The 25,022-nt window shown below is 37.5% G+C and overlaps 1 protein-coding gene and 1 long non-coding RNA gene across 2 annotated transcripts; both read left to right on the forward strand.

Annotated features, from left to right (window-relative positions):
- Positions 1 to 2,552: 2,552 nt before the first annotated feature.
- On the forward strand, positions 2,553 to 18,932 carry LOC125278191. The gene is made up of 8 exons (XM_048207114.1): positions 2,553 to 2,610; positions 3,928 to 4,928; positions 7,721 to 8,492; positions 8,842 to 9,021; positions 9,258 to 10,150; positions 10,785 to 10,844; positions 16,934 to 17,827; positions 18,694 to 18,932. Exons 1-8 carry the CDS (start codon positions 2,553 to 2,555, stop codon positions 18,820 to 18,822), a joined length of 3,987 nt encoding a protein of 1,328 aa, XP_048063071.1. The 3' UTR covers positions 18,823 to 18,932.
- Positions 18,933 to 22,801: 3,869 nt separating this feature from the next.
- On the forward strand, positions 22,802 to 25,022 carry LOC125248903. The gene is made up of 3 exons (XR_007180434.1): positions 22,802 to 23,168; positions 23,870 to 23,955; positions 24,859 to 25,022. It is a non-coding gene; the product is annotated as an uncharacterized LOC125248903 (long non-coding RNA).

Genomic DNA, 25,022 nt, shown 5'->3' on the forward strand with positions numbered 1-25,022 from the left:
ATCATTTATATCAATCTATTGTAAAGCAACTGATACTAATTCAGAACTTTTTTGTTTCTAATTCTAACTTTATTCTGTTTTTCCATTAAAATAATGACAGATATCTAGAAAAGTAGTAAAGAACTGTAAGAAAAAAAAAAAAAACTGTTGAAAGCATAAAGACAGAAATAAATGTACATATTTATAGTCATCAAATCCCCTCAGTCTTTTTACAGCAATGAAATGAGCTTTAAGTGTCAATTTACAGCAGATCTGAAGACATCAGCATAATAAATGAGGTGAAAACAGGAACTATTGACATGAAATAAAGAGTGTTTTCAGCAGTTTCTCTGTTAATATTGATGATCCTCAGACTATCAACACTCATTCAACAAGACATTCAGATCATCTCACTTTATTCTGAGTGTTTGCTGTTAGAAACTGATTATTTGAGTCAGGATATATGAGAAAAGACTATAAAACTGATCTATTGAAAGACAAAACTGTTATTTCTCACAATATGACATTAATAACACAAAAACAAACATAAGGACACTCACCATCATCAGCCACTATAGATAAATAACTACAGCAATATGATAGATATGAATTGAAAGTTTGATTTTCTAGTAAGTACATTGATTGCGGTAGTGAAATTAGATCAGAAGAGCAATAATCATAAAACCTTTAAAAATAAAGTAGAGTTGTTGTCATAATACAGAATCATCCCATATTTAAGATATCAAAGCAATGTTCAGTATTAAACTCATACGGATCACAGTTTGTCCAGTAAAGGCTACATGTAGATTAGAGAGGAAGAATTAAAGTGTGAACTCAATGTAAATGAAACACTAAAATGAGTTTTCAGAAATATAAACCAGAATGAGAGTCTGAGGAGTGAAAGGTTTCCTCAGATCAACTGCATTAAGTGTAGATTATAGAGATTTTAAGTTGTATCTGCTTTATATCATAACCAATGAAATAAGTGTTTTTATTGTTATGACCGCCTCCTGTGAGACTTTACTTAAACTGAGGCTCAAAACAGAAGCACAGGAGAGTTTCTCCATCATTCCTGAAGATCTTCAGCCTGAGAACTTTATAATTGAGGCAGATCTGACCATCCTGACCCTACCTGAATAATCACAGGGTTAAAGCTGAATGATAAAAACACACACTGACTGAAAAACTAAACTGTTACATGTTAAAGATATAATTACTTTATTACAATCAGTGTTGTTATAAAATCAAATCATGTTTCATAGTTATAGTTAATTCAGAGTTATTTAGCAGTAGATGCTGAAGATGAGTGTCATTAGTGTTTGTTTTTGTGTTATTAATGTCATATTTTGAGAAATATCAGTATTGTCTTTCAATAGAGCAGTTTTATAGTCTTTTCTCATATATCCTGACTCAAATAATCAGTTTCTAACAGCAAACACTCAGAATAAAGTGAGATGATCTGAATGTCTTGTTGAATGAGTGTTGATAGTCTGAGGATCATCAATATTAACAGAGAAACTGCTGAAAACACTCTTTATTTCATGTCAATAGTTCCTGTTTTCACCTCATTTATTATGCTGATGTCTTCAGATCTGCTGTAAATTGACACTTAAAACTCATTTCATTGCTGTCAGCAGACTGAGGGGATTTGATGACTACAAATAAGTGTGTTTATTTCTATTTTTCTTACAGTTATTTACAGCTTTTCTAGATATCTGCCATTATTTTAATGAAGAAACAGAATAAAGTTAGAATTAGAAACAAAAAAGTTCTGAATTAGCATCAGTTGCTTTACAATAGATGGATATAAATGATTAATGCAATTAGTTTAAGGGTCAAATATAAAAGGGGTTAATATAGCAAACAAAAGAAAGAAAGAAAGAAAGAAAGAAAGAAAGAAAGAAAGAAAGAAAGAAAGAAAGAAAGAAAGAAAACATTTTATCAGGTATATTTAGAACAAGAATCATTTTCTGACATTCAAACACTGTATTTAAGGATCACAGTGAAGCCCAAAATACTTTTTAATTGTCATTTTAAATCTTTATACTTTACCACTTTCATTCAAACCACTAGATTTCACTCTTTTGTCAGCAAGAATGTTTTAATCTTTTAAAATATAATGAAAGTATGATCTCTTATTATTTTATATACTTTATTAAGTACAGGTCAAAATAACTGTTGTTTCATTTTTATATTAAATATATCTGTTACACTAAATGATGATGAACATTAAAACATTTTGTTTTCACTAAAGTAATTTGAAACATTAAAATAGACACTTGGATTTAATGGGTTTCTATTTAAAATTGCTTTTGTACATTTAAACACAGTAACTGATATATTTTTGATTTTGGCAGATCAGCTCCTCCAACCAAACTTCAGTTCAGTAAATGAAGCCACGCCCACTGCAATTCACCTGTGAAGCTCCTCCCACATCATATACATCATCAGTGAAGCTCCTCCCACAGCAGTTCATCAATAAATGCTGGAATATTCCCATCAGACGAGCATCAGAGCATCAGGAAGAGCTGAAATCTGCAAAGACTGAGTTTATTAAAGAGGACAGTGAGAACATGAGTGATCCAGAACCCTGCAGAATGAAACACACTGAAGATACTGAAGAACAAAGAGGTTGGTGTTTATTCTTCATTCATTCATGATGCTGAACAACATTCTTGATAGAAAGATTCAAGCACTTCTGCACATTTAGAGAAACAGTTGAATTATGGAATGACACAATGTTCTTTTCTAACAAAAGCTCAGTAAAGGGAAGTTTGAGAAACTTTCATAATGATTGTCAACATCAGATCAAACTAAATATTTATTTCACATTATTTCAATATATATATTGTGTTTATAGTGTTTCCAGAATTTCAATATAGTTTACAACATTGTTATTTTTAGGAATAAACTGTAAACACCAAAATGTTTGAAGTAAATGAACTTTCCAGAATGTCTGACAGGGTTGTAAGTGTAACTTGAGCAAAATCTCTTCTTACAGTAACTTTGGTAACAGGGTTGATGAATGCAGTCATTCATTTGTGTAAAAACTGAGACAATGGATTGAGATTATTTTCTTGTCCTCCCATCATGCTGTAGAGAGAGCCCAGATGATGTCACTTCCTGGTTGTTTTTGAAAGCAGGAAATCATGTCAGAAGTAACAGGGTTGAGTGAATCATGAAGGACACTGATAATAACACATTTAAAGATGCAGTCAGTCTAGACTTTGAGTATGTGAACTTTCTACAGACGCTGAAACGATCATGATATGATGTCACACTCCGTGATTCTCTTTTAAAACATAAATAACAAATAATAATCATTCCAAAATGTTAAAATATACAATCTACTCCACTTTACTGCAAGCTTCACTTGATCTTGTGTTTCTGGTGTCCCACATTCACATGTGTATGAATGGAAGTCAGTGGAAGGAAAAGTCTAGTGTGACCGGCCCTTAATAATTACACAGTTTTAGGAAAATAAATTAAATATCAGTCTAAAAGTTGATGTCAAAATATGGCTGTTAATATCACATTAGATATTTTTGTCATTGATCAAATATGTTTAATAGTTCTCACTACTATTGATATTTTTTAGAAATAAATAATTTCTCAGTTTCCTACTTTGTTCCTACCTTATATCATGGTCATTTTTGTCTGTAAGCGTATTTTGTCTTTTCAACATAAATAGTTTTTAAAACATTCTTAGAGGTTAAGTTCATTACAACAATGGTTTATAGATTTCAGTCTATATGCAGCCATTGAGGACTACAGTCATAGAGTGGATATTGATATTTTTGATATTTTTATAACATCATATGTCATCAAAGTCACCACATTTTTAGGTTTTGGCTGTCTGGTCTTACTGGAATCTAGCAAGTTTTAGCAAGTTTTATTTTATTTTGATGTACTGAAAATTAAATGACTCTTTTTTTTCTTTAATTTCAGAGCTGATGGAAGTGAAGGAGGAGAGTGAAGAACTGAGTGAAGTGGAGGAGAAACATCATGACAAACCTGGAGAAAAACCTTTGAGTCGCTCAAAGACTGAAAATAAATTTTTAAAGAAAAGAAGTGCAGAGAAATCTACAACCTGCACTCAGTGTGGAAAGAGTTTCACAACTAAATATAGTGTTGATCGTCACATGAGAGTTCATACTGGAGAGAAGCCGTTCACATGTGATCAATGTGGAAAGAGCTTCGCAAACAAACGTAATCTTGATCGTCACATGAGAGTTCATACAGGAGAGAAGCCGTTCACATGTGACCAGTGTGAGAAGAGTTTCACACAAAAAATACATCTTAAGAGACACATGTTGATCCACACTGGAGAGAAGCCATTCAATTGTGTTCAATGTGGAAAGAGTTTCACAAACAAACATCATCTTGAGATTCACATGAGAGTTCATACTGGAGAAAAGCTGTTCACATGTGATCAGTGTGAGAAGAGATTCTCAAGAAAACAAAGTCTTGTTCGTCACATGATAGTTCACACCGGAGAGAAGCCGTTCACATGTGATCAGTGCGGCAAAACATTTATTGGGTCATCAGACCTGAAGAGACACCTGAGAGTTCATACAAAGGAGAAGCCACATTCATGTTCTGTGTGTGGAAAGAGTTTTTCACTGCTGCAATATTTACATGCACATCAGAAAGTTCACAATGCTGTAAAGGATCTTGTGTGCTTTAAGTGTGAGAAGATGTTTACTACAGCAAACTGTTTAAAACAGCACCAGAGAATTCACACTGGAGAAAAACCTTACAAGTGTTCACACTGTGACAAGAGATTCAATCAGTCATCAAATCTGAAAACACATGAGATGATCCACACTGGAGAAAAACCTTACAAGTGTTCACACTGTGACAAGAGATTCTATACGTCATCATATCTGAAAACACATGAGAGGATTCATACTGGAGAGAAGCCGCACACGTGTGATCAATGTGGAAAGAGTTTCTGTACTAAAAGTCACCTGAAGATACACATGAAGATCCATACAGTGGAGAAACCACATCAACACAGCTCAGAAGAGACACAGAGAGAAAAATCTCTCCTCTCCACCTATAGTTGGCGCTGTTGCTCTGTGTCTGCTGTTGAATTATCCAGGTTGTGGATGAGGAGCGACCCCTGATGTGATTGTGTACATACAGTAGTACATAGTTCAGTGCTATATAAATGCTTCATTCATTAATTTATTCATAGTTAGCCATTTCTCAATATGCGTTATTGTCTGTTCTTGTGAAATTCATCAGTTGCTGCCCAAGATCTGATCTAATTCAAAGTTCACATCTAGCCAAAGAAATTTTCATATCACCATATGTGTTCTTGATCCGCCCCTTTTATCGAGTCTTACAGTCTTACCTCGGCTAGTACTCTGTACTCTCTGTAGTGGTTAAACATGAGATATAATTCATCTTTTGTATATATAACAGGTGATCTTTGGTCATGAATCTATAATTTGTTGAAGTGAAAGTGAAGTTTCATAACTTTATATATTTAGGCTATTTAACTTTACCGTTGTAGCCTACTAGAGCGCTGACTTTGTACGTTTGACTGAATTTTTTGCTTTATTTCTTATTGTAGCTTCTTATACCTTTTGCTTAAACTTTTATAATGGTTATTATTGATCATTAAAACTGACATTTAACAAAAAGAAACAGTGTTGTGTTTTATGTTTGCAGACTATATGCACATATTACCTGAACCACATATGTGTTGTCCTTCCACGGTTGTTACGTTTATGTGTTTGTTGGTAGTTTTGATTTGCCTTTCTTGCCCACATCCAGATTTATCAGTTTTGCCTGGATTTACTTTTATTAAATCAGTTTGTGCTATGAAAAGCATGCAAAATAATGAAAATAATTAAACTATATAGAAAAAGTCTATCACGTGTCATTTTACTTAAACAATTTGAATAAACGAATCTGTGAATACATTTCTGGGAGAAATTTCTGGGCAAAAAAAAGCCTGGTTTCTCCCAAGATTTTTTTTTCTCTCCATTTTAACACCTATTTGTCACCTGATGTCACCTGTTTGAGTTTGGGTTCCTTGCCACTGTCACCTTTGGCTTGCTTAGTTGGGGACACTTGACATTTGACGACATTTGATAACAGTGCTTTGATCTGCCTGCATTGGCACAATTCTCTAAGAGCTGCTGTGCAGCCAAAATTATATTTCAGTTATCAATGTAAAGCTTCTTTGACACAATCTGCATTGTAAAAAGTGCTATATAAATAAAGGTGACTTGACTTGACTTCTGGGCAAGTTTAGGCATATAGTATTATCAAAATAAATGAAGATTATCATAGAATGGTCAGTTGAAGTACTTATGAACTGGGAATAAAAACAAACTGAACATGCACAAAACTACTCATGTAAATTAATTTCCTAAACGTAATTTAACAAGGAGTGAGCCCATCAAATCTTCCAATCAACAGCCAGAGTATATAAGCAGCTGCTTACCTCTCTTCAGTCTCAGCTGGTCCAGCATCCCTCCACCTCCCCAAACTCCACCTTCATCTCAGGTACCTTGCCCTATGTAATCATATCCTATATTATTCACTGTGGGGGGTATATCAGAGCTTGAATTGAAACTGCTTCATCGAGCCCCTCCTCAGTGGACAGCAAGCCTAATTAGCTAACCTAATACCCTAAAGATTATATGGGCACACAAACTCGTTAAATATCTATTGGTATTATATTTTTTTCTTATCAAAAAAGCGAATGACACCTGACACTTGCGCAAGAGTTCATGTTATTTGAATCAGAATAAAAAGCAGTCCCGAGGTTATGTGCGAAAACAAAGCTTTAGACGTCACAGATAACATGGTTATAGTAAAAAGAATTCAAGGTCTGATACAGTGCTTCACTATTAGATGTTTAGTTTTTTTGATAAAAGCTTCAGTTTTAAAAGTCACATCAATAACTTGTATTATGTTTGTTTCAATAAATGGTTACTGTGCTTGGATTATACTCTCATCCTCTGAAACAGCCACCGTTACAAATAGATCAAACTCTGTGTTGAAGTGAATCTTCTGCAGGTGAATCATGATGATTGTGAATGTGTTTTTCAGTGAGGAATGAAACTGCAGGTGAGCTTTAGCTGATAAACATTTGTCTAATTCACTAATAAAACACTGATTCATGTCTGATTCAGACTCACTTCAGTTTGAATGTGAACAGGCATTTGTTTCTGTCATATTGTCTGATATATGTGATCATTGTGTGTTTAAACATGTTCTGAATGAAGTAACATGTCTCTTCAGCTCTCAGGTCAAACATTAAAACATTTCATTCTGATATTGATTGATCATTGTTATTGTCACAGAGACAAACTCTGTGGTTCCCTCCTCTGACCATCGGAGGGAGCCTTCTCCAAAATACTAACTCCTTAGACTGCCTGTCACACTACATTTCCCATAAGCCCATGCCTTGGACTGATTACTGCACAGCTGTTCCCAATAACCTGGACCCACTTACACCACACATGATCACGAAGTCTTGTTTTGCCGTGGTGAAGATTACCGAGCATTATCTTACTGTCTGATTACCTGTTGCTGATTCTGCTGTTACCCGTTATCGACCCTTTGCTGCCTGCCTTTGACTCTTCCTGTTCTACTGATTCTGTGTTATCTGCCAGCCCTGACCATCTGCCTATTCCCTGTATACCTGTTTGCTCCTGTCTGACCCTGCCTGTATGACCACAAGTGTTATTAATAAAGCATGCAAATGGATCCCTGCTAGAGTGATGATTCGTTACAGAAGACTTCGCCAGCACAAGATCCAGCTGCTTTCACTCACCTGTGTGCTTCTACATCTGCCCAAGCCAATCAACTCGCTGCCCATCAGCATCAGCTTAACCGCCTGACTAATCTCATGGAGGAACTGGTGAGAGCCCTGCAAGGCGTCCAGCCCGCAATGACAGCGGTGTCTCCACCACCTGTTGCGGCCGCCATTACCCACGCTGCAGGCATGCCGTCACCACCGAATCCACGCCTCTCGTTCCCTGAAAAGTTTGATGGCGATCCTACCAGATGTAAGGGTTTCATTCTGCAATGTTCGCTCTTCATTAATCAACAACCCGCCATGTATTCAACTGATACTGGTAAGATCGCTCTAATCTGTTCCTTATTTACGGGGAGGGCTTTGGATTGGATAACGGCTGTGTGGAATGATGATGGCTCTGCTTTTCCCAGCTATGAATATTTCCTTCAGAGATTTAAAGAAGTGTTTGATCACCCCAGTGACGGGAGGGGAGCTGGTGACCAGCTGATGGAATTAACACAGGGACGTCAAACTGCAGCTGAATACGCTCTCGCCTTCTGCACACTTGCGGCTCAAACTAAATGGGTGAGTGATACACTAAAGACATGCTTCAGAAGAGGTTTAACTCATGAGTTACAAACAGATCTGGCCTGTCGCGATAATGGCAAGAGTCTGGATCAGTTTATTGAGCTCGCTATACAGGTTGACAACCTCATCCGCTCACGCAGGGCCGGACAAAGATGCAACATTCGTACACAATCACCTGTTGAACCTGAAATCACCGAACCCATGCAGGTGCCTATCATTTATCTGAAGAGGAGAGAAGCCGTCGTTTAACTCATCGCCTGTGCTTGTATTGTGGCAATCCTGGACATGTGAGAAATAACTGTCCTGTTTGCACCCGTCCCGAGAATCCACGATCGGTGAGTGATGCCAACCCCTATTATTCTGCAGATACATGTGTCAATGTACTCATAACCCTGATGTACGACTGGAGGCGAGCGCCCTACTGGATTCCGGGGATGCAGGAAACTTTATGACCCAGAGTTATGCCGAACAACATCAGATTCCATTAATTCCCTGCTCTTTTTCTCTAACAGTGGAGGCGATAGACGGACGACCTCTGGGCACGGGACAAGTTAAAGCCATAACTCAATCCATCACCATGCAAACAGGCATATTTCACACAGAAAAATTCAATTCCATGTTCTCCCTACCTCTACGTCATCCATCATCCTGGGGCTGCCATGGCTACGCAATCACAATCCTCACATCTGCTGGTGAGAGGGGCAAATCATTCACTGGAACTCGAACTGTCTGGCAAAATGTCTGAATAACCCATCTCCTCTGTATGTCAGATCCATTCAAGCAACGGAACTCAGTGAAGCCGATGCACCCATCTAGGAACAGTCACTTCCTGCGGAATATCACAATCTCTCACTATCCTTCAGTAAGGTACGTGCCTCACAATTACCTCCTCACCGTCCTTATGACTGCGCTATTGATCTGATTCCAGGAACCACACCTCCCAAGGGTTGCATCTTTTCTCTATCTCAACCGGAGTCGGAGTCAATAAAGAAGGACATAGAGGAGGAACTGGCCAAAGGCTGCATCCACCCCTCAACATCTCCGGCTTCTGCTGGCTTCTTCTTCGTGGGGAAAAAGGATGGAGGACTACGTCCCTGCATAGATTATCGTGGATTCAATGAAATCACTATCAAGTTTTGGTACCCGCTTCCTCTGGTTCCTGCGGCTTTGGAGCAACTTCGCACTGCCCGCTACTTCACCAAGCTCGACCTGCGCAGTGCTTACAACTTGATCCGTATCAAGGAAGGAGACGAGTGGAAGACTGCCTTCTCTACAGCAACTGGGCACTATGAATACCTTGTCATGCCCTTCGGCCTGGTCAATAGTCCGTCCGTTTTCCAGGCATTCATAAATGACATGTTCAGAGACATGCTCAACCGATTTGTCATCGTATACATTGACGATATCTTGATATATTCTGAAACCATGGAGGAGCACGTGCAACAGGTCAGACAAGTCTTGCAGCGTCTAATCCAGTTCCAACTTTACGCCAAGGCAGAGAAATGTGAGTTTCACAAGATGGTAACAGCCTTCCTTGGGTACGTCATCAGCCGGGACGGTGTGGCTATGGATGAGAAAAAGGTGTTAACAATCCTTAACTGGCCACAACCCAATACCATTAAAGAACTACAACGTTTTCTGGGGTTTGCCAATTTCTATCGGCGATTCATCCGCGATTTCAGCACCATAGCCTGCCCGCTCACCTCCATGGTAAAGAAGGGTCAATCCCATCTTCAGTGGTCTCCTGCAGCCAGAAACGCCTTCCAACATCTGAAGGAATTTGTAGTGGAAGTCGACGCTTCTAACACTGGATTGGGAGCGGTTCTGTCTCAACGCCAAGGTAGGGACTGACCATCGGAGGGAGCCTTCTCCAGAATTCTAACTCCTTAGACTGCCTGTCACACTATATTTCCCATAAGCCCGTGCCTTGGAATGATTACTGCACAGCTGTTCCCAATAACCTGGACTATTTAAGACCCACTTACACCACACATGATCGCAAAGTCTTGTTTTGCCGTGGTGAACATTACCGAGCGTTATCTTATCTTATTCTGTAGTTTCTGGTTGTTAATAAATTTCATTGTTATGTTATCTTGCCTCCCGAGTCTTTCTGGTAGAACTGGAGTATCTGGAACAGGCATTGATGAACGTCTAAATCGAAAAGATCATGCTGATCTCTAGCAACTGTTGACTGAATGTGGAGTAAGATTTTACTGTTTCCGTATCAAGAGTAAATCAAACATTCAGGTACAAGAAATACTGTGGAAAATTGAAGAGAGTTTTGGGAAATTTATCATGGAACGAATAAAGAAGAACAACAGCAGAGTCAATATTGTCAGTTGTAGGTTGTTTTATTGTTGTGAATGTTGTAAATAATATTAATTACAGAAACATATGGCAGTTTGTTCACTAAGTGTCACTAGTTTGTTACACTCATCTAATTGTTCTGGTGTAGCTTCTGGAGAGTCTCCAGCCGAAGATCCAGATTCATCAGGTTCCTGAGAGAAAATATCAGGTCAGGCTGATGCAGCTGGGAAAATAGGATCTGGGAAAGGGCCACTGGAAATATCATCTTCGGAAGAAATGTGTTCAAATCTTCAGTCGGTTCAAGAAATTACAATTAAATGTTACAAACAAAATCCAAATGAAACACTTTAAATACTGGTTTATTACATCTCATAATAATGAGAATAATAGTATAATGGTAAATAATAAATAATAAACACTTCTAATAATAATGATATTTTTCCCAGCAGACATTTAGCAACCACAAAACTGTCCTGCGGCTTATTGTGGCTGTAATGAAACTACTTTGTTGTTCAGCTTCTCTCTGCTGTGGATCATCTCATGTGTTTTCAGATTTATTGTCTGATTGAATCTCTTGTCACAGTGTGAACACTTGTAAGGTTTATCTCCAGTGTGGATCATCTCATGTGTTTTCAGAGATGATGACCGACTAAATCTCTTGTCACAGTGTGAACACTTGTATGGTTTTTCTCCAGTGTGTATCCTCTCATGAGTTTTCAGGTGTGATGACTGACTAAATCTCTTGTCACAATGTGAACACTTGTAAGGATTTTCTACAGTGTGAATCCTGTCATGAGTTTTCAGATGTGATGACTGACTGAATCTCTTGTCACAGTGTGAACACTTGTAAGGTTTTTCTCCAGTGTGAATTCTCTGGTGCAGTTTTAAACAGTTTGCTGTAATAAAAGTCTTCTCACACTCAAAGCACATATACTCTCTTACACCAGTGTGTGTTTTCCGATGTCTAAGTAAATTTTGCAGCTGTGAAAAACTCTTTCCACACACAGAACATGAATATGGCTTCTCCTTTGTATGAACTTTCAGGTGTCTCTTCAGATTTGATGTCCAGAGAAATATTTTGCCACATTCATCACATGTGAACGGCTTCTCTTCGGTGTGAACTCTCATGTGATCCTCAAGACTTTGTGTGTATGTGAAACTCATTCCACATTGACCACATTTGAATGGCTTCTCTCCAGTATGAACTCTCATGTGAACATCAAGACTTTGTTTGGTTGAGAAACTCTTTCCACACTGAGTGCAGGTTGTAGATTTCTTGGCTCTTCTTTTTTTTTATTTTTAAAAATGTCTTTTTAGTCTTTGAGCAACTCAAAGGTTTTTCTCCAGGTTTGTCATGATGTTTCTCCTCCACTTCACTCAGTTCTTCACTCTCCTCCTTCACTTCCATCAGGTCTGAAATGAAAGAAGAAACTTCATTTTCAATACTAATTTGAATCTAAATTTGCAGAAGTGCTTCAATCTTTTTATAAACGCCAACCTCTTTGTTCTTCAGTATCTTCAGTGTGTTTCATTCTGCAGGGTTCTGGATCACTCATGTTCTCACTGTCCTCTTTAATAAACTCAGTCTTTGCAGATTTCAGCTCTTCCTGATGCTCTGATGCTCTTCTGATGGGAATATTCCAACATTTATTGGGGAACTGCTGTGGGAGGAGCTTCACTGATGATGTGAGTGATGTGGGAGGAGCTTCACAGGTGAATTGCAGTGGGCGTGGCTTCATTTACTGAACTGAAGATTGGTTGGAGGAGCTGATCTGCCAAAATCAAAAATATATCAGTTACTGTGTTTAAATGTACAAAAGCAATTTTACATCGAAAACCCATTAAATCCAAGTGTCTACTTTAATGTTTCAAATTACTTTAGTGAAAACAAAATGTTTTAATGTTCATCATCATTCAGTGTAACAGATATATTTAACATAAAAATGAAACAACAGTTATTTTGACCTGTACTTAATAAAGTATATAAAATAATAAGAGATCATACTTTCATTATATTTTAAAAGATTAAAACATTCTTGCTGACAAAAGAGTGAAATCTAGTGGTTTGAAGGAAAGTGGTAAAGTATAAAGATTTAAAATGACAATTAAAAAGTATTTTGGGCTTCACTGTGATCCTTAAAGGGTTACTTCAGGATTTAGCATTAAGCTTTGTATTAGTAGAATACCACTAGTATTTTCGAATTACCGTGCTTTCCCCCTTCATAGCAGCCCGAGATGAGAGATTTATGCATTTTTATTCTGTAAAAAAGCCTCCGATGACGCAAAAATCATCATTTTGCGTCATCGGAGGCTTTTTTGGCCAGAGGCATAAAACTACAGCCAGTAATAGCAGGTAGTTCCGCATTTTTTCACCACGCCCATACATATGCGCTTTTGAGGTTACTCACGGACATAGATCAAAGATTTTATCAAAAGTGGGTGTCAATTATATTTTTAAGCTTAACATATTTTGTTATAGTCTGCACTACATCAGTGGTTCATCTCGCAAATTTATCGGTCTCTGCAGTCATCTCAACCAATACAGCAACAGGCTTTTGTGGTAACGTTAGCATAAATAGATAAATAGACTAACTCAGTTTTACAGAACAGTGGCTTTACTTTGATAACAGTCAACTTATATGCAACTTATATGTAATTGTCTATCTAACGTTACTTTGCTAAGTTTGCAGTTTTACTGCTACCTACAACACTACATATAGGCTACTGTGTTATCAGTCTAGTATCAGCGAGTCTTACCTCTAGGCGAATACGCTTAGTACCAGATGCCCAGGCTGTTCGTCCTCTGGGAAAGTGAATATCGATGGTATCGTGGTGTCCTTCAGAATGGTTCTCTTCATTGCAAGGATATTTGGTTCGTAGTCCTCGTGCTTGAAATGGAGACTACATATTCTGCGTTTTTTTAGGTTTTCTATAACGGTGTCATCTCCAAACTTCGGGTGTTTGATGGCCCGCAGCCACTGTTTATATCGCTCCAAATCTTTAACTTAATCGGAAAATGATGGAAACTTACTTGTCCTTTCCTGGATTTGGGTGTACATCCACGTACAAAGCAATTTAGCACCATTTCGCTGTAAATGTATGAACTAACTCACGATTTATAGAATTAATATGTAACAAAGCAAGCCTAGCTGTTTGAATTTTCCTGGTAATTCCGCCTGTAACCGATAGGCGCGGTTTGGGCGTGGCCTCGCAGGGGCAGCAAAACAAGTGCATTCTGGGAGTTGTTGTCTTTCATCCACATTAGTCAAAAATACATTTTCTGCCTTTTCTCAGTCTAGAAAGCTCCAAATTCAAAAATAATTTCACATTTCTACTACATAAATGACCAATTTTAAATACACATTCATCTTTCCAGGGGTGAAGTACCCCTTTAAATACAGTGTTTGAATGTCAGAAAATGATTCTTGTTCTAAATATACCTGGTAAATTGTTTTCTTTCTTTCTTTCTTTCTTTCTTTCTTTCTTTCTTTCTTTCTTTCTTTCTTTCGCTATATTAACCCCTTTTATATTTGACCCTTAAATTAATTGCATTAATCATTTTGTAAAACAACTGATGTTAATACAGAACTGTTTTGTTTCTAATTCTAACTTTATTCAGTTTCTTCATTAAAATAATTACATATCTCTAGAAAAGTAGTAAATAACTGTAAGAAAAACAGAAATAAACACACTTATTTGTAGACATCAAATCCCCTCAGTCTGTTGGCAGCAATGAAATGAGCTTTAAGTGTCAATTTACAGCAGATCTGAAGACATCAGCATAATAAATGAGGTGAAAACAGGAACTATTGACATGAAATAAAGAGTGTTTTCAGCAGTTTCTCTGTTAATATTGATGATCCTCAGACTATCAACACTCATACAGTCTTACCTCAGCTAGTCCTTCTGATGATTGCTACTGGCTCTGATGTCTCTGTAGTGGTTAAACATGAGATATAATTCATCTTTTGTATATAACGGGTGATCTTTGGTCTCATGAATCTATAATTTGTAGGTAAACTTTACCGTTGTAGCCTACTAGAGCGCTGACTTTGTACATTTGACTGAATTGTTTGCTTTATTTCTTATTGTAGCTTCTTGTGCCTTACTTATACTTTTCTAATGGTTATTATTGATCATTAAAACTAAAAAAAAAGAAACAGTGTTGTTTGTAGACTATTTGCATATATTACCTGAACCACATATGTTTAATCTTTTTTAAAATGTAAACAAAAAGAGGGAGAGCTGTGTTTTATAGTTTGTTTGGTTATAAATATACATGAAGTGAAGATAATCGATGAACGTGTTGCCTAAACTACATGCATGGCTATTAATATGTTCAAGATTTTTTAAATGAAAACGAAATATAGTGGTGTTTTATAGCATGTGTGTCCTGTGAAGATGGCACAGATTAGAGGTATGAGAGACACAACAGTCTTCAATCAGCATAATGACGATTCCCTCGCATCTGATTCAGAGCATTAGCATACTGTAATGATGATGAAGGCCATTGTCCCACATTTAATTCACATGAATACTTTTAAAGTGATAACAGCTGTGCTAGGACAGTCAAGAGCTCAACCCATATTTCATGTCAATAGTTCCTGTTTTCACCTCATTTATTATGCTGATGTCTTCAGATCTGCTGTAAATTGATACTTAAACTCATTTCATTGCTGTCAACAGACTGAGAAGATTTGATGACTACAGATATGTAGGTTTATTTCTGTGTTTATGTTAATGTTTTAAGTGAAGCTCCTCCCAAAGCAGGCACATCATCAGTGAAGCTCCTCCCACAGCAGTTCCCCCATAAATGGGAAGAGCTGAAATCTGTTTTATTAAAGTTCATTCAAGAGGACAGTGAGAACATGAGTGATCCAGAACCCTGCAGAATGAAACACATTGAAGATACTGAAGAACAAAGAGGTTGGTGTTTATTCTTCATTCATTCATGATAGTACTTCAGGTACTTTAACTTCAGCAATAATATGGAAAGAAAAGTCCAGTGTGACCGGCCCTTAATAATTACGAAGTTTGGTATCAGCGTTGTGGCACTGTTGTATATTTTTTAATGTTTTTACATTAGATAAGTGTGTCGGGCCAGTGTGTGTGAGGGCTTCCAGCGGGCCGAACCTGATAAAAGCAGCTGTTTACCTTTTTTATTGTTTTATTTTAAATATTTACAATCCAAGCATTGGCCACATTTAACAATAAAAAGTGATAGACTCATCATCATTAATTCATTTGTGTGTGCACATTAATCATACAGAAATAAAGTTGTATTTACTGTTATTTCACAAAAGAAAGAATCACGTAGGTCTACTTATTCAGTCGTGTCTGTTTATTTGTAGGCTAATACAGGACAGCACAAAACAACACAGGTTTTATTACGGAAGCATTTAAGGATATATATATATATATATATATATATATATATATATATATGTAGCCTATATATAGATTCTCATAAGTTTAAATCACATTTCCTGAGAAAGAATAATCATTGCTATATTTTTCCACCAAATTATCCGATTTGAGCAGCTTTGAGCACTCCAGTCCCAATTAATGTAGTGTTAAAATTTCAGCCAGAGCAACATGAGCTACCAAAAACCAGAGCTAGCCTATTTGTGGAGATATGGATATCAAGCTGTATAAAGACACAAGATATATTGACAGATAAATATGCAAACAAATAAATACATGATGGTTATATATGATTTGACTCTTTCCAAACTCTGATAAAAGCCTTTGTTCATAAACACTTATTAAGCCAGAGTTGGCCCACTTTGACTCAAGGTATTCTGCGGGCTGAAAAACTCTGATGAACGAGGCTCGATCAAACCCTGGAAGTGACAATGGAAACTTGTGCTTCTAGCCCGACAGTGTAAACACTGCTATTTTTAATAGTTCTCTTGACAGAAACATGAGATTTGGGCCTATAATGATTACAAGTAATAAATGGAAGATCAGTGTACCTAAGTTGTGGAGATTTTCAGGGACATGCATAATTAATTTAGAAATTTAGAAATTTATCAAAATTCTGTGAATAATTTGGGCCTCACTTTGTCCTTTCACTTCATATTTCTCTATTTGAGTTTTGATGTTCTGAAAATGAAATTAAACTTTTTCTCTTTCATTTCAGACCTGATGGAAGTGAAGGAGGAGAGTGAAGAACTGAGTGAAGTGGAGGAGAAACATCATGACAAACCTGGAGAAAAACCTTTGAGTCGCTCAAAGACTGAAAAGACATTTTTAAAGAAAAGAAGAGTCAAGAAATCTACAACCTGCACTCAGTGTGGAAAGAAATTCTCAACCAAACAAAGTCTTGATGTTCACATGAGAGTTCATACTGGAGAGAAGCCGTTCACATGTGGTCAATGTGGGAAGAGTTTCACACACAAACATCATCTTGAGATTCACATAAGAATCCACACTGGGGAGAAGCCATTCACATGTGATCAGTGTGAGAAGAGATTCTCAAACAAACAAAGTCTTGATCGTCACATCAGAGTTCACACTGGAGAGAAGCTATTCACATGTGATCAGTGCGGCAAAACATTTATTCGGTCATCAGACCTGAAGAAACACCTGAAAGTTCATACGAAGGAGAAGCCACATTCATGTTCTGTGTGTGGAAAGAGTTTTTCACTGCTGAAATATTTACATGCACATCAGAAAACACACACTGGTGTGAGAGAGTTCATGTGCTTTGAGTGTGAGAAGACTTTTACTACAGCAAACTATTTAAACGTGCACCAGAGGATCCACACTGGAGAAAAACCTTACATGTGTTCACACTGTGACAAGAGATTCAATCAGTCATCATCTCTGAAAACACATGAGATGATCCACACTGGAGAAAAAACTTACAAGTGTTCACACTGTGACAACAGATTCAATCAGTCATCAAATCTGAAAAGACACAAGATGATCCACACTGGAGAAAAAACTTACAAGTGTTCACACTGTGACATGAGATTCAGTCAGTCATCATCTCTGAAAACACATGAGATGATCCACACTGGAGAAAAACCTTACAAGTGTTCACACTGTGACATGAGATTCAGTCAGTCATCAAATCTGAAAAGACACGAGAGGATCCACAGCAGAGAGAAGCCGCACACGTGTGATCAATGTGGAAAGAGTTTCTCTATTAAAAGTCACCTGAAGATACACATGAAGATCCATGCAGTGGAGAAACCACATCACCACAGGTAAGTAGTTCATCTTTATGTGCTGAGAAACAAAATGTCTTCTGTGTAAGTTAATCACACCCAAGACTGTTCACCATCCTTCTGATCAGATGTTTAGCCCAGGACACACCAACATTACTTAATATTGATTATTTTTGTTACATTGTGTTTGTTGTAAATGAAATTTGTTTGTTTTTGTCAAAACGACCAGAAAGCATCTGGAAGGAGAAGACCGAGAGATCCAGTACCTGCAGAATGAGACATCAAGATACTGAAGAACAAAGAGGTTGGAGTTCATTCATTCATTCGTTCATTCATTCATTCATTCATTCATTCATTCATTCATTCATGATACTGAAGAACATGTTGATGCTCACTAGAGTTACATTGTCAATCTTGACAGTGAACATACATTAGCCCAACACATATTTGTTTGTCGTTTGGAGTGAAAGGACTGTCTGTCAACAAATTCACACATTTTTGCATAAAATAAATGATGAGATTGTTTACAGGTTACATGTCAAGTCTGCTCCATCTATTAGTTTCATGACCAAACTAGTGATTTCTAACACAAATCATCTTCATGACATTAAAATAAATCATAATCGTGACACAGCAGTTGTCGACCAGGGGTGCGTTTCCCAAAGCGAACTATGGTCGCAAGTTCCGTCGTTACCAATAGAGTTCAATGGGACTTACGACCATAGTTGGCTAACGATGCTTTCGGGAAACTCACCCCTGATCTGATGGATTAAAATCACTATTAAAGTCATCATGATCTTTGAGCTTCACTTGAGTGTTTGTCTCTCATTTGAAATCTCACACGATTTAATGTTTCTTTTAGATCTGATGGACGTGAACAAGAAAAGAAAAAAACAGAAGCCAAAAAAAAAAAAAGAAAAAAATCTGCCTCTATCAAGACTGAAGATTCACATGAGAGTTCACACTGGGAAGAAGCAGATCAGTGAAATCACATCTGCCTTCTCGTTCTGAAGAAACACCATTTAACTGTGATCAGTGCGGTGAACATTGAGCATCAGTCCTGAAGAAACACCTGAAGATTCACACAAAGGAGAAGATTCATTCGTAATATTACAGCAGAAAAGACATGGCACTTTATGTTGAAACCTTGGAAACACATGATAGGATTCACACCGGACAGAAACACACCAGAGTTTGATCAATGATCTAGTCTACAGTAACGTCAACTGCAGCGAGAGACACAACATAGAAACGTCATCCACAATTGTCAAAATTCATCTTCCGGAGTTTGTGTTAATGTTCTTAATGAATTTCCATCACTCAGTTCTCTTTCATAAAGGAAAGCAGGAGTTTCTTAAATGAACTCAGTGTTCTTGTGCTCTCATAGTTCAGGAGCTGAAGAAGAGTCATAACGCTTTAAGAGAAACATGAATCTGATATTAATTTGATCTCATTCTTCATTGTTTTTCATCAAAACATCTAGTTTATCTTCCACTTCTACTCTTCCATGCATCTTTGAAACACTTTGCTTCTCTTCTTTTCTCAAGATGTTTTGGCTCTTATAAGTCAGTAAAGAAAAAGATCTGTCTCATTTGATGTTACTTAAAGTTTGTATTTGCTTCAATAATGATTGATTAAACTTATTAGTCATTTTTATCAACAACTCATTGTTATTTTCCATGTTTTAATTTTCTGCTGAGTCTGCTTAAATTAGGAATAATTTTGGTTCTAAAAGCTGTGAAGAAGCTTATAATTGTTTAATATGTTTCTTCTGTTCAATAAAGACAAACATCTGGAACTACTTGACTCTTCTGTAATGAACTTGTGGTCATCTCACATGTGCTTATCCTCGGGTGTGTTCCTCCTTCAAGTCCCTACTAAAACAACTATTGTTCCTAATGTCTTAACAACCATTGGGTGCTTCTCAATATCCCTCCTCGTCTCCTCGCTCCTCCGTCCTCCATCCTATGACCCGGAAAACAAACGAGCTCAGCCATCTTGAAGGACATCTCAATTCTCTAATTGCACCGCGAGGAGGCGAGGAACGAGGAGTGAGGAGGCTTCCTGAGGAGTTATGAGCGAGGATACACAGGTGCATCCTTTGCGGAAGTCTTTCTCATTGAGAAACGTGACGCACGCATAAATTCTCCTCCCCCTTCTTATCTGTCACAATAATTTAAATGTATGCTTTACTTTTACAGATTAAAAAAACTTTATATCTCATATATTTCAACTAGGCATCTTGCTTTATTAATATTTATTATATTTTTTTAAATAACCAAACTTTAACAACATGTGGGTAGATCCCTCGAGCGCAGCTGATGGCGCTTTGAAGTGACGCTAAAGGGAGCGAGGATTTATCATTTCACTTGATTCAATTCCTCCGTCCTCTCGTCTTTTCCTTGCGTCCTTCCCTCGCATCCTGGAGGGGTGGAGCTAAGACGCGAGGAAAGGAAGCAAGGAAAGGAAACGAGGATGCACAAATAAGAATTGAGAAGCACCCATAGTTTCCTCCTGAGACCTTGAGATTGATAGTGTGAGTGTGATGTGTTGCAGGTGTGTGTGTAATCAGCCCCAGGAATGAGGTCCTATGGGAAATGTAGTCTGAATGATGGAAAGTCAATATTCAGGTGACGGCTCCCTCTGGTGGTGAGGAGGAGGAAGTGCGGGAGCCACATTCGTGACAGAGACAGGGACTGAGTTTTCTGCATGAAAGTCGAAGGTGATGGTCCCTTGTCGACAGCCAGACCCATTGCCCCCACTGTGTACTCGTCGATGCCGATTGGCCTGTTCCTCCTGCCTTCTCACTGGACGCTGTAGGTGGTGATGGGCTAGATTCCAGGTCTCCTCGCTTCGTCGCATCCAGTCCGTCACGGATGGCAGATTGGAGCTGAAGTTATCAAGGAATTCAGATTTGCTTTTACCTAGTAACAGAAGGGTCTCCTGAATTATAAATATGAAGAACCAATCATAATGTAGAAAAATGATTCAGTGAATCATGTCACCTTGGCCATGCTCATATTCTATAACAACTATTGTATTCTTTTGCTGGGGTATTCTCTCTGAAATTGGTCATGTTCAAAGGTTTTGTCTGGAGTCTGTCTGGTTAGAGGAACGCTAGAGACCTTATTCCCACGTGATAGTGTGCTGCTCTCTGTCAGAGCTTGAATATAGATAAACACAAGCCAAACTCTGTAAAAGAGCCAGGGTTTGAGTGTCTTACTCCTTTAATGATTCAACATGCAGTGCAGTTTAACATGGGCAGAAACGAGTAAAAAGCAAATGTTTTCGACAGGGTTTAGGAAGAGAATTGACTCAGATGCTACATAAACTGTATGTCGAGCATTTGCTGTGCCATGAGCTTGTGGAAACACGTCAAAATAAAAGTCCTCACATAGGAACCTACACAAAAGCTGCAGTCAAAAACGAAACCTATACAGAATATCAAACAGGAAAATATAATATTTATAAATGCAAATGTCCACAGATAATTTTTATAGGGGGTGAGATGTTATCACGTGATTAGTCTGTTTAACCAATGTGATCAGAAGTGTTGGGAGTAACACATTACAAAAGTAATTATAGCTAATATTATATTAATATTTTACTTTTTGCTGTAATGCAGTATAAAAAATAAATAAATAAATAAAAAATCAGCAGGTAAAATAGTACATCTATTTCCTGCCGCTGGAATTCATTGGTTGAGATGAACTGCAGAGACGGATTCTACATTTGTGAGATGGACATAGCTACTCCCATTATTTTCACAGAAAAGGATAAGATCGTAATAGTCAAGTGCAATATAGCAATCTATGTTCAGCACTGAGGGAACTTTCTAGAAATAGCTCTTGAAAAAACACCTCGCCCGATGCAACAATAAGCTAACAATAAGATAAGTCGGAGAAGAAAAAAATGCACTGGATGAGAGCACAGGCAAGACAAAGCAAAGATGCAGAAATGTCAGAGCACATACACAGTTTGCGCGCATACACAGTTTGCGTGTCAATAATAATGGACTGGCGCACACTTATTGTACAACTCCTGTATGTCACTGTAATCATCTTTACCTTCATTACCATTGTCATCCATCAAAACTTTATTAGCAAATCTGGTTTTCTTTATCCAACTGACAGATGTAGATATGTTACAGATGCGGTTGGGTTTGAGCCACAGTTCAGTCTGTATTTCACACAGTGCAATGAGAAACGACATGGGCTGCTCTGAAACAATTGCAGAATAGTACGCAGAGAGCTTGTGTTTTGTCAATATATAATTTAAAGCATTAGTCACCTTTATGTCATGTCAGTTACACTTTTTTTCCGTAAGTTGAATAGTGAAGGTGTAGGGCATAGCATAAGCTTATTTGCAAATTTACAAATTTGCAAATTTGTGAACGGCAAGAGTTTTACACTTTCTTCGTACATTGAATAAGGAAGGTGGAAAGTACAAACCCGATTCCAACCCGATTTTGGATTTCATGAGAGCTACACATTCCAAAAAAGTTGGGACAGGTAGCAATAAGAGGCCGGAAAAGTTAAATGTACATATAAGGAACAGCTGGAGGACCAATTTGCAACTTATTAGGTCAATTGGCAACATGATTGGGTATAAAAATAGCCTCTCAGAGTGGCAGTGTCTCTCAGAAGTCAAGATGGGCAGAGGATCACCAATTCCCCCAATGCTGCGGCGAAAAATAATGAATCAATATCAGTAAGGAGTTTCTCAATCCACCGTGCCATTCGCCGTTGCCGGCTAAAACTCTATAGGTCAAAAAAGAAGCCATATCTAAACTCGATCCAGAAGCGCAGGCGTTTTCTCTGGGCCAAGGCTCATTTAAAATGGACTGTGGCAAAGTGGAAAACTGTTCTGTGGTCAGACGAATCAAAATTTGAAGTTCTTTTTTGGAAAACTGGGACGCCATGTCATCCGGAATGAATGAAAAAATCTTTATTTCGGTTACATAACATATAAATGTATAATTTACCCACACTGTAAAAAATGATTCTGGGTTTTAGTCAAGTGGACAAATAAAATCATGTCCTGTCAACTTGCAGTGTCTCACAACACAATAGGATGAGTTATATCAACCTCAACTTGAAGGGAAATTGAAAACTTTAAATAACGTGTTCATATAACAACAAAACATAAGTTCTGTCAAGTTTCTTTCAAATGCGCATGTGCCAGAAACTCTACGTCACGATGACGTACTATTTTATCGAATTTGAGACAGACGCGCCATCCGCCATTTTCTGCACGAGAAGCTGCTGCTGATCACGCAAGAAAAGATGATGAAGGAGCCCGCGTTTGAACGACTACAGAATAAAGATGGACTTTATGGACCGCAAATAATGAAATGAGTAAGTATACCTTGATTTGTGCTTTCTTTAATGTTAATTTGGGCATGTTTCGTTAGCGCTAAGCGTCCGGGTTAGCCTTGTTTAGTTAGCCCTCACTATCCGCGTTTTGATTTCAGGCATTCATATTTTGCGAACTAAGACAGCTTGATAAATAATCAATAGTCACACGCACTGCCCGGCAAATTTATGCTCGCTGGACATCGAGCTGCTGTCGAGACGTGAGCAGAAAGAGAAGTCGTCTTTAACTATTGTAAGGTAATGTTAATAATAAATAACGTTACAGAAAACAGTGTACATATAAGTGACTTTTAAGCGTGTTGGTTGTTTGTTGTTATATTATAAAAATGCCTGATTGATTTATGTTTCTTAAACGCTCAGTTGTTGTTCTTTCCATACCATATGATTGTTTTTGAGCACGTGCACACTTCTGTATAGCTAACGTTAACTTGTGTTAATGTAACGTCAGAATTACGTTATGTGTATAAAACCTTTTCACCTAATAAAAGCTATCTACAGTATTGCTCAGTTTTATATTGCAACATCATCTCTATAATATTTAATTTATCACCCAGCCATAGAAATAAAAAGTGATAATAATGCCTCGTTATATTTGGGAAGTATGATTTTCAGTGAATATTTATATTTGTATAAATGTTTGTGTATTTGGGTGGATTTTAACTTTTTTTCTTTTATATTTGCAGGATCAGTACAGTGGAAGCACAACTCCATATCGATGAGGTGGTGTTGCAAGATTTGTAGACACCAAAAACCTTCTTGCTTTACTAAGGTACTTTTGTTGAAATACACATGATTTTCTAGGTGTTCACATTGAGGGTTAGTTCACCTAAAAACGAAATTCTGTCATTATTACTCACTCTCATGTCATTCCACACCTGTAAAACCTTTGTTCATCTTCGGAACACAAATTAAGAAATTTTTGATGAAATCCGAGGGTATCTGATCCACACATAGGCCACAACATCATTGCACCTTTTAAACATCCAGAAAGGTAGGTTTAAATAGTTAAACATGGTTTAAATAGTTAATGTGACTACAGTGGTTCAACCTTAATGTTATTAAGCGACAAGAATACTTTTTGTGCGCAAAAAAAAAAAAAAATCAACAATTTTAACCATTGTCATATGTAGTGAACTCCGTGCAGTCCTCCGATCCTGTGTCAGCTGTGCCGTGCTGCTCATGTGTTCAGCTAAGGCCAATACTGAGTTGGCATTCGTTTGTAAACAAGGAAGCCTGCACTGAGTTCACTACATATCACAACAGTTCAAATTGTTAATTTGTCAAATAGAATAAAGTTTTTTGTTTGTTGTTTTTGGCACACAAAGTATCTTGTCACTTCATAACATTAAGGTTGAACCACTGCAGTCACATGGACTATTTAACAATGTTTTCACTACCTTTCTGGACTTCAAAAGGTGCAATGACATTGCTGCCTGTGTGTGGATTACATACACTTGGATTTCATCAAAAATATCTTGTATTCAGAAATGAACGAAGGTCTATGGGTATGGAACGACATTAGGGTGAGTAAATCATGACAGAATTTTCATTTTGGGGTGAACTAACCGGATATAGTAATCAATCAATGTAATCACATCTTTTTTTTTACTCTTTCCCCAGTTAATTTTCTATTCCTCTAACAAAATGCTGTTTCGTGTGATCATCTCCCCAGAGAACATTCAAAAAGTTTGAGTTGATCCTGTTCCAGATTCTATTGACGGCCTCAAGCTTGAACCTAAAAGCAGGCTCCAGCTGAAAGACACTTTTGACCTTCAATAAGAAGATGAAGACTTCCATGATTTCTGTAACCTTACATGTGTAGCTGATCTGTCCAAA

The sequence above is a fragment of the Megalobrama amblycephala genome, linkage group LG1, assembly GCF_018812025.1.
Source record: "Megalobrama amblycephala isolate DHTTF-2021 linkage group LG1, ASM1881202v1, whole genome shotgun sequence".
Lineage (NCBI taxonomy): Eukaryota > Metazoa > Chordata > Actinopteri > Cypriniformes > Xenocyprididae > Megalobrama > Megalobrama amblycephala.

Excerpts from the sequence above, each read along its gene's own strand:
- LOC125278191 (XM_048207114.1), top strand. The coding sequence starts at position 2,553 with ATGAGTGATCCAGAACCCTGCAGAATGAAACACACTGAAGATACTGAA. Across the intron at positions 10,151-10,784 it reads CTAACACTGGATTGGGAGCG|CTTCTGGAGAGTCTCCAGCC; the intron begins GTTCTGTCTCAA and ends GTTCTGGTGTAG. Across the intron at positions 17,828-18,693 it reads TACACATGAAGATCCATGCA|AAAAGAAAAAAACAGAAGCC; the intron begins GTGGAGAAACCA and ends GACGTGAACAAG.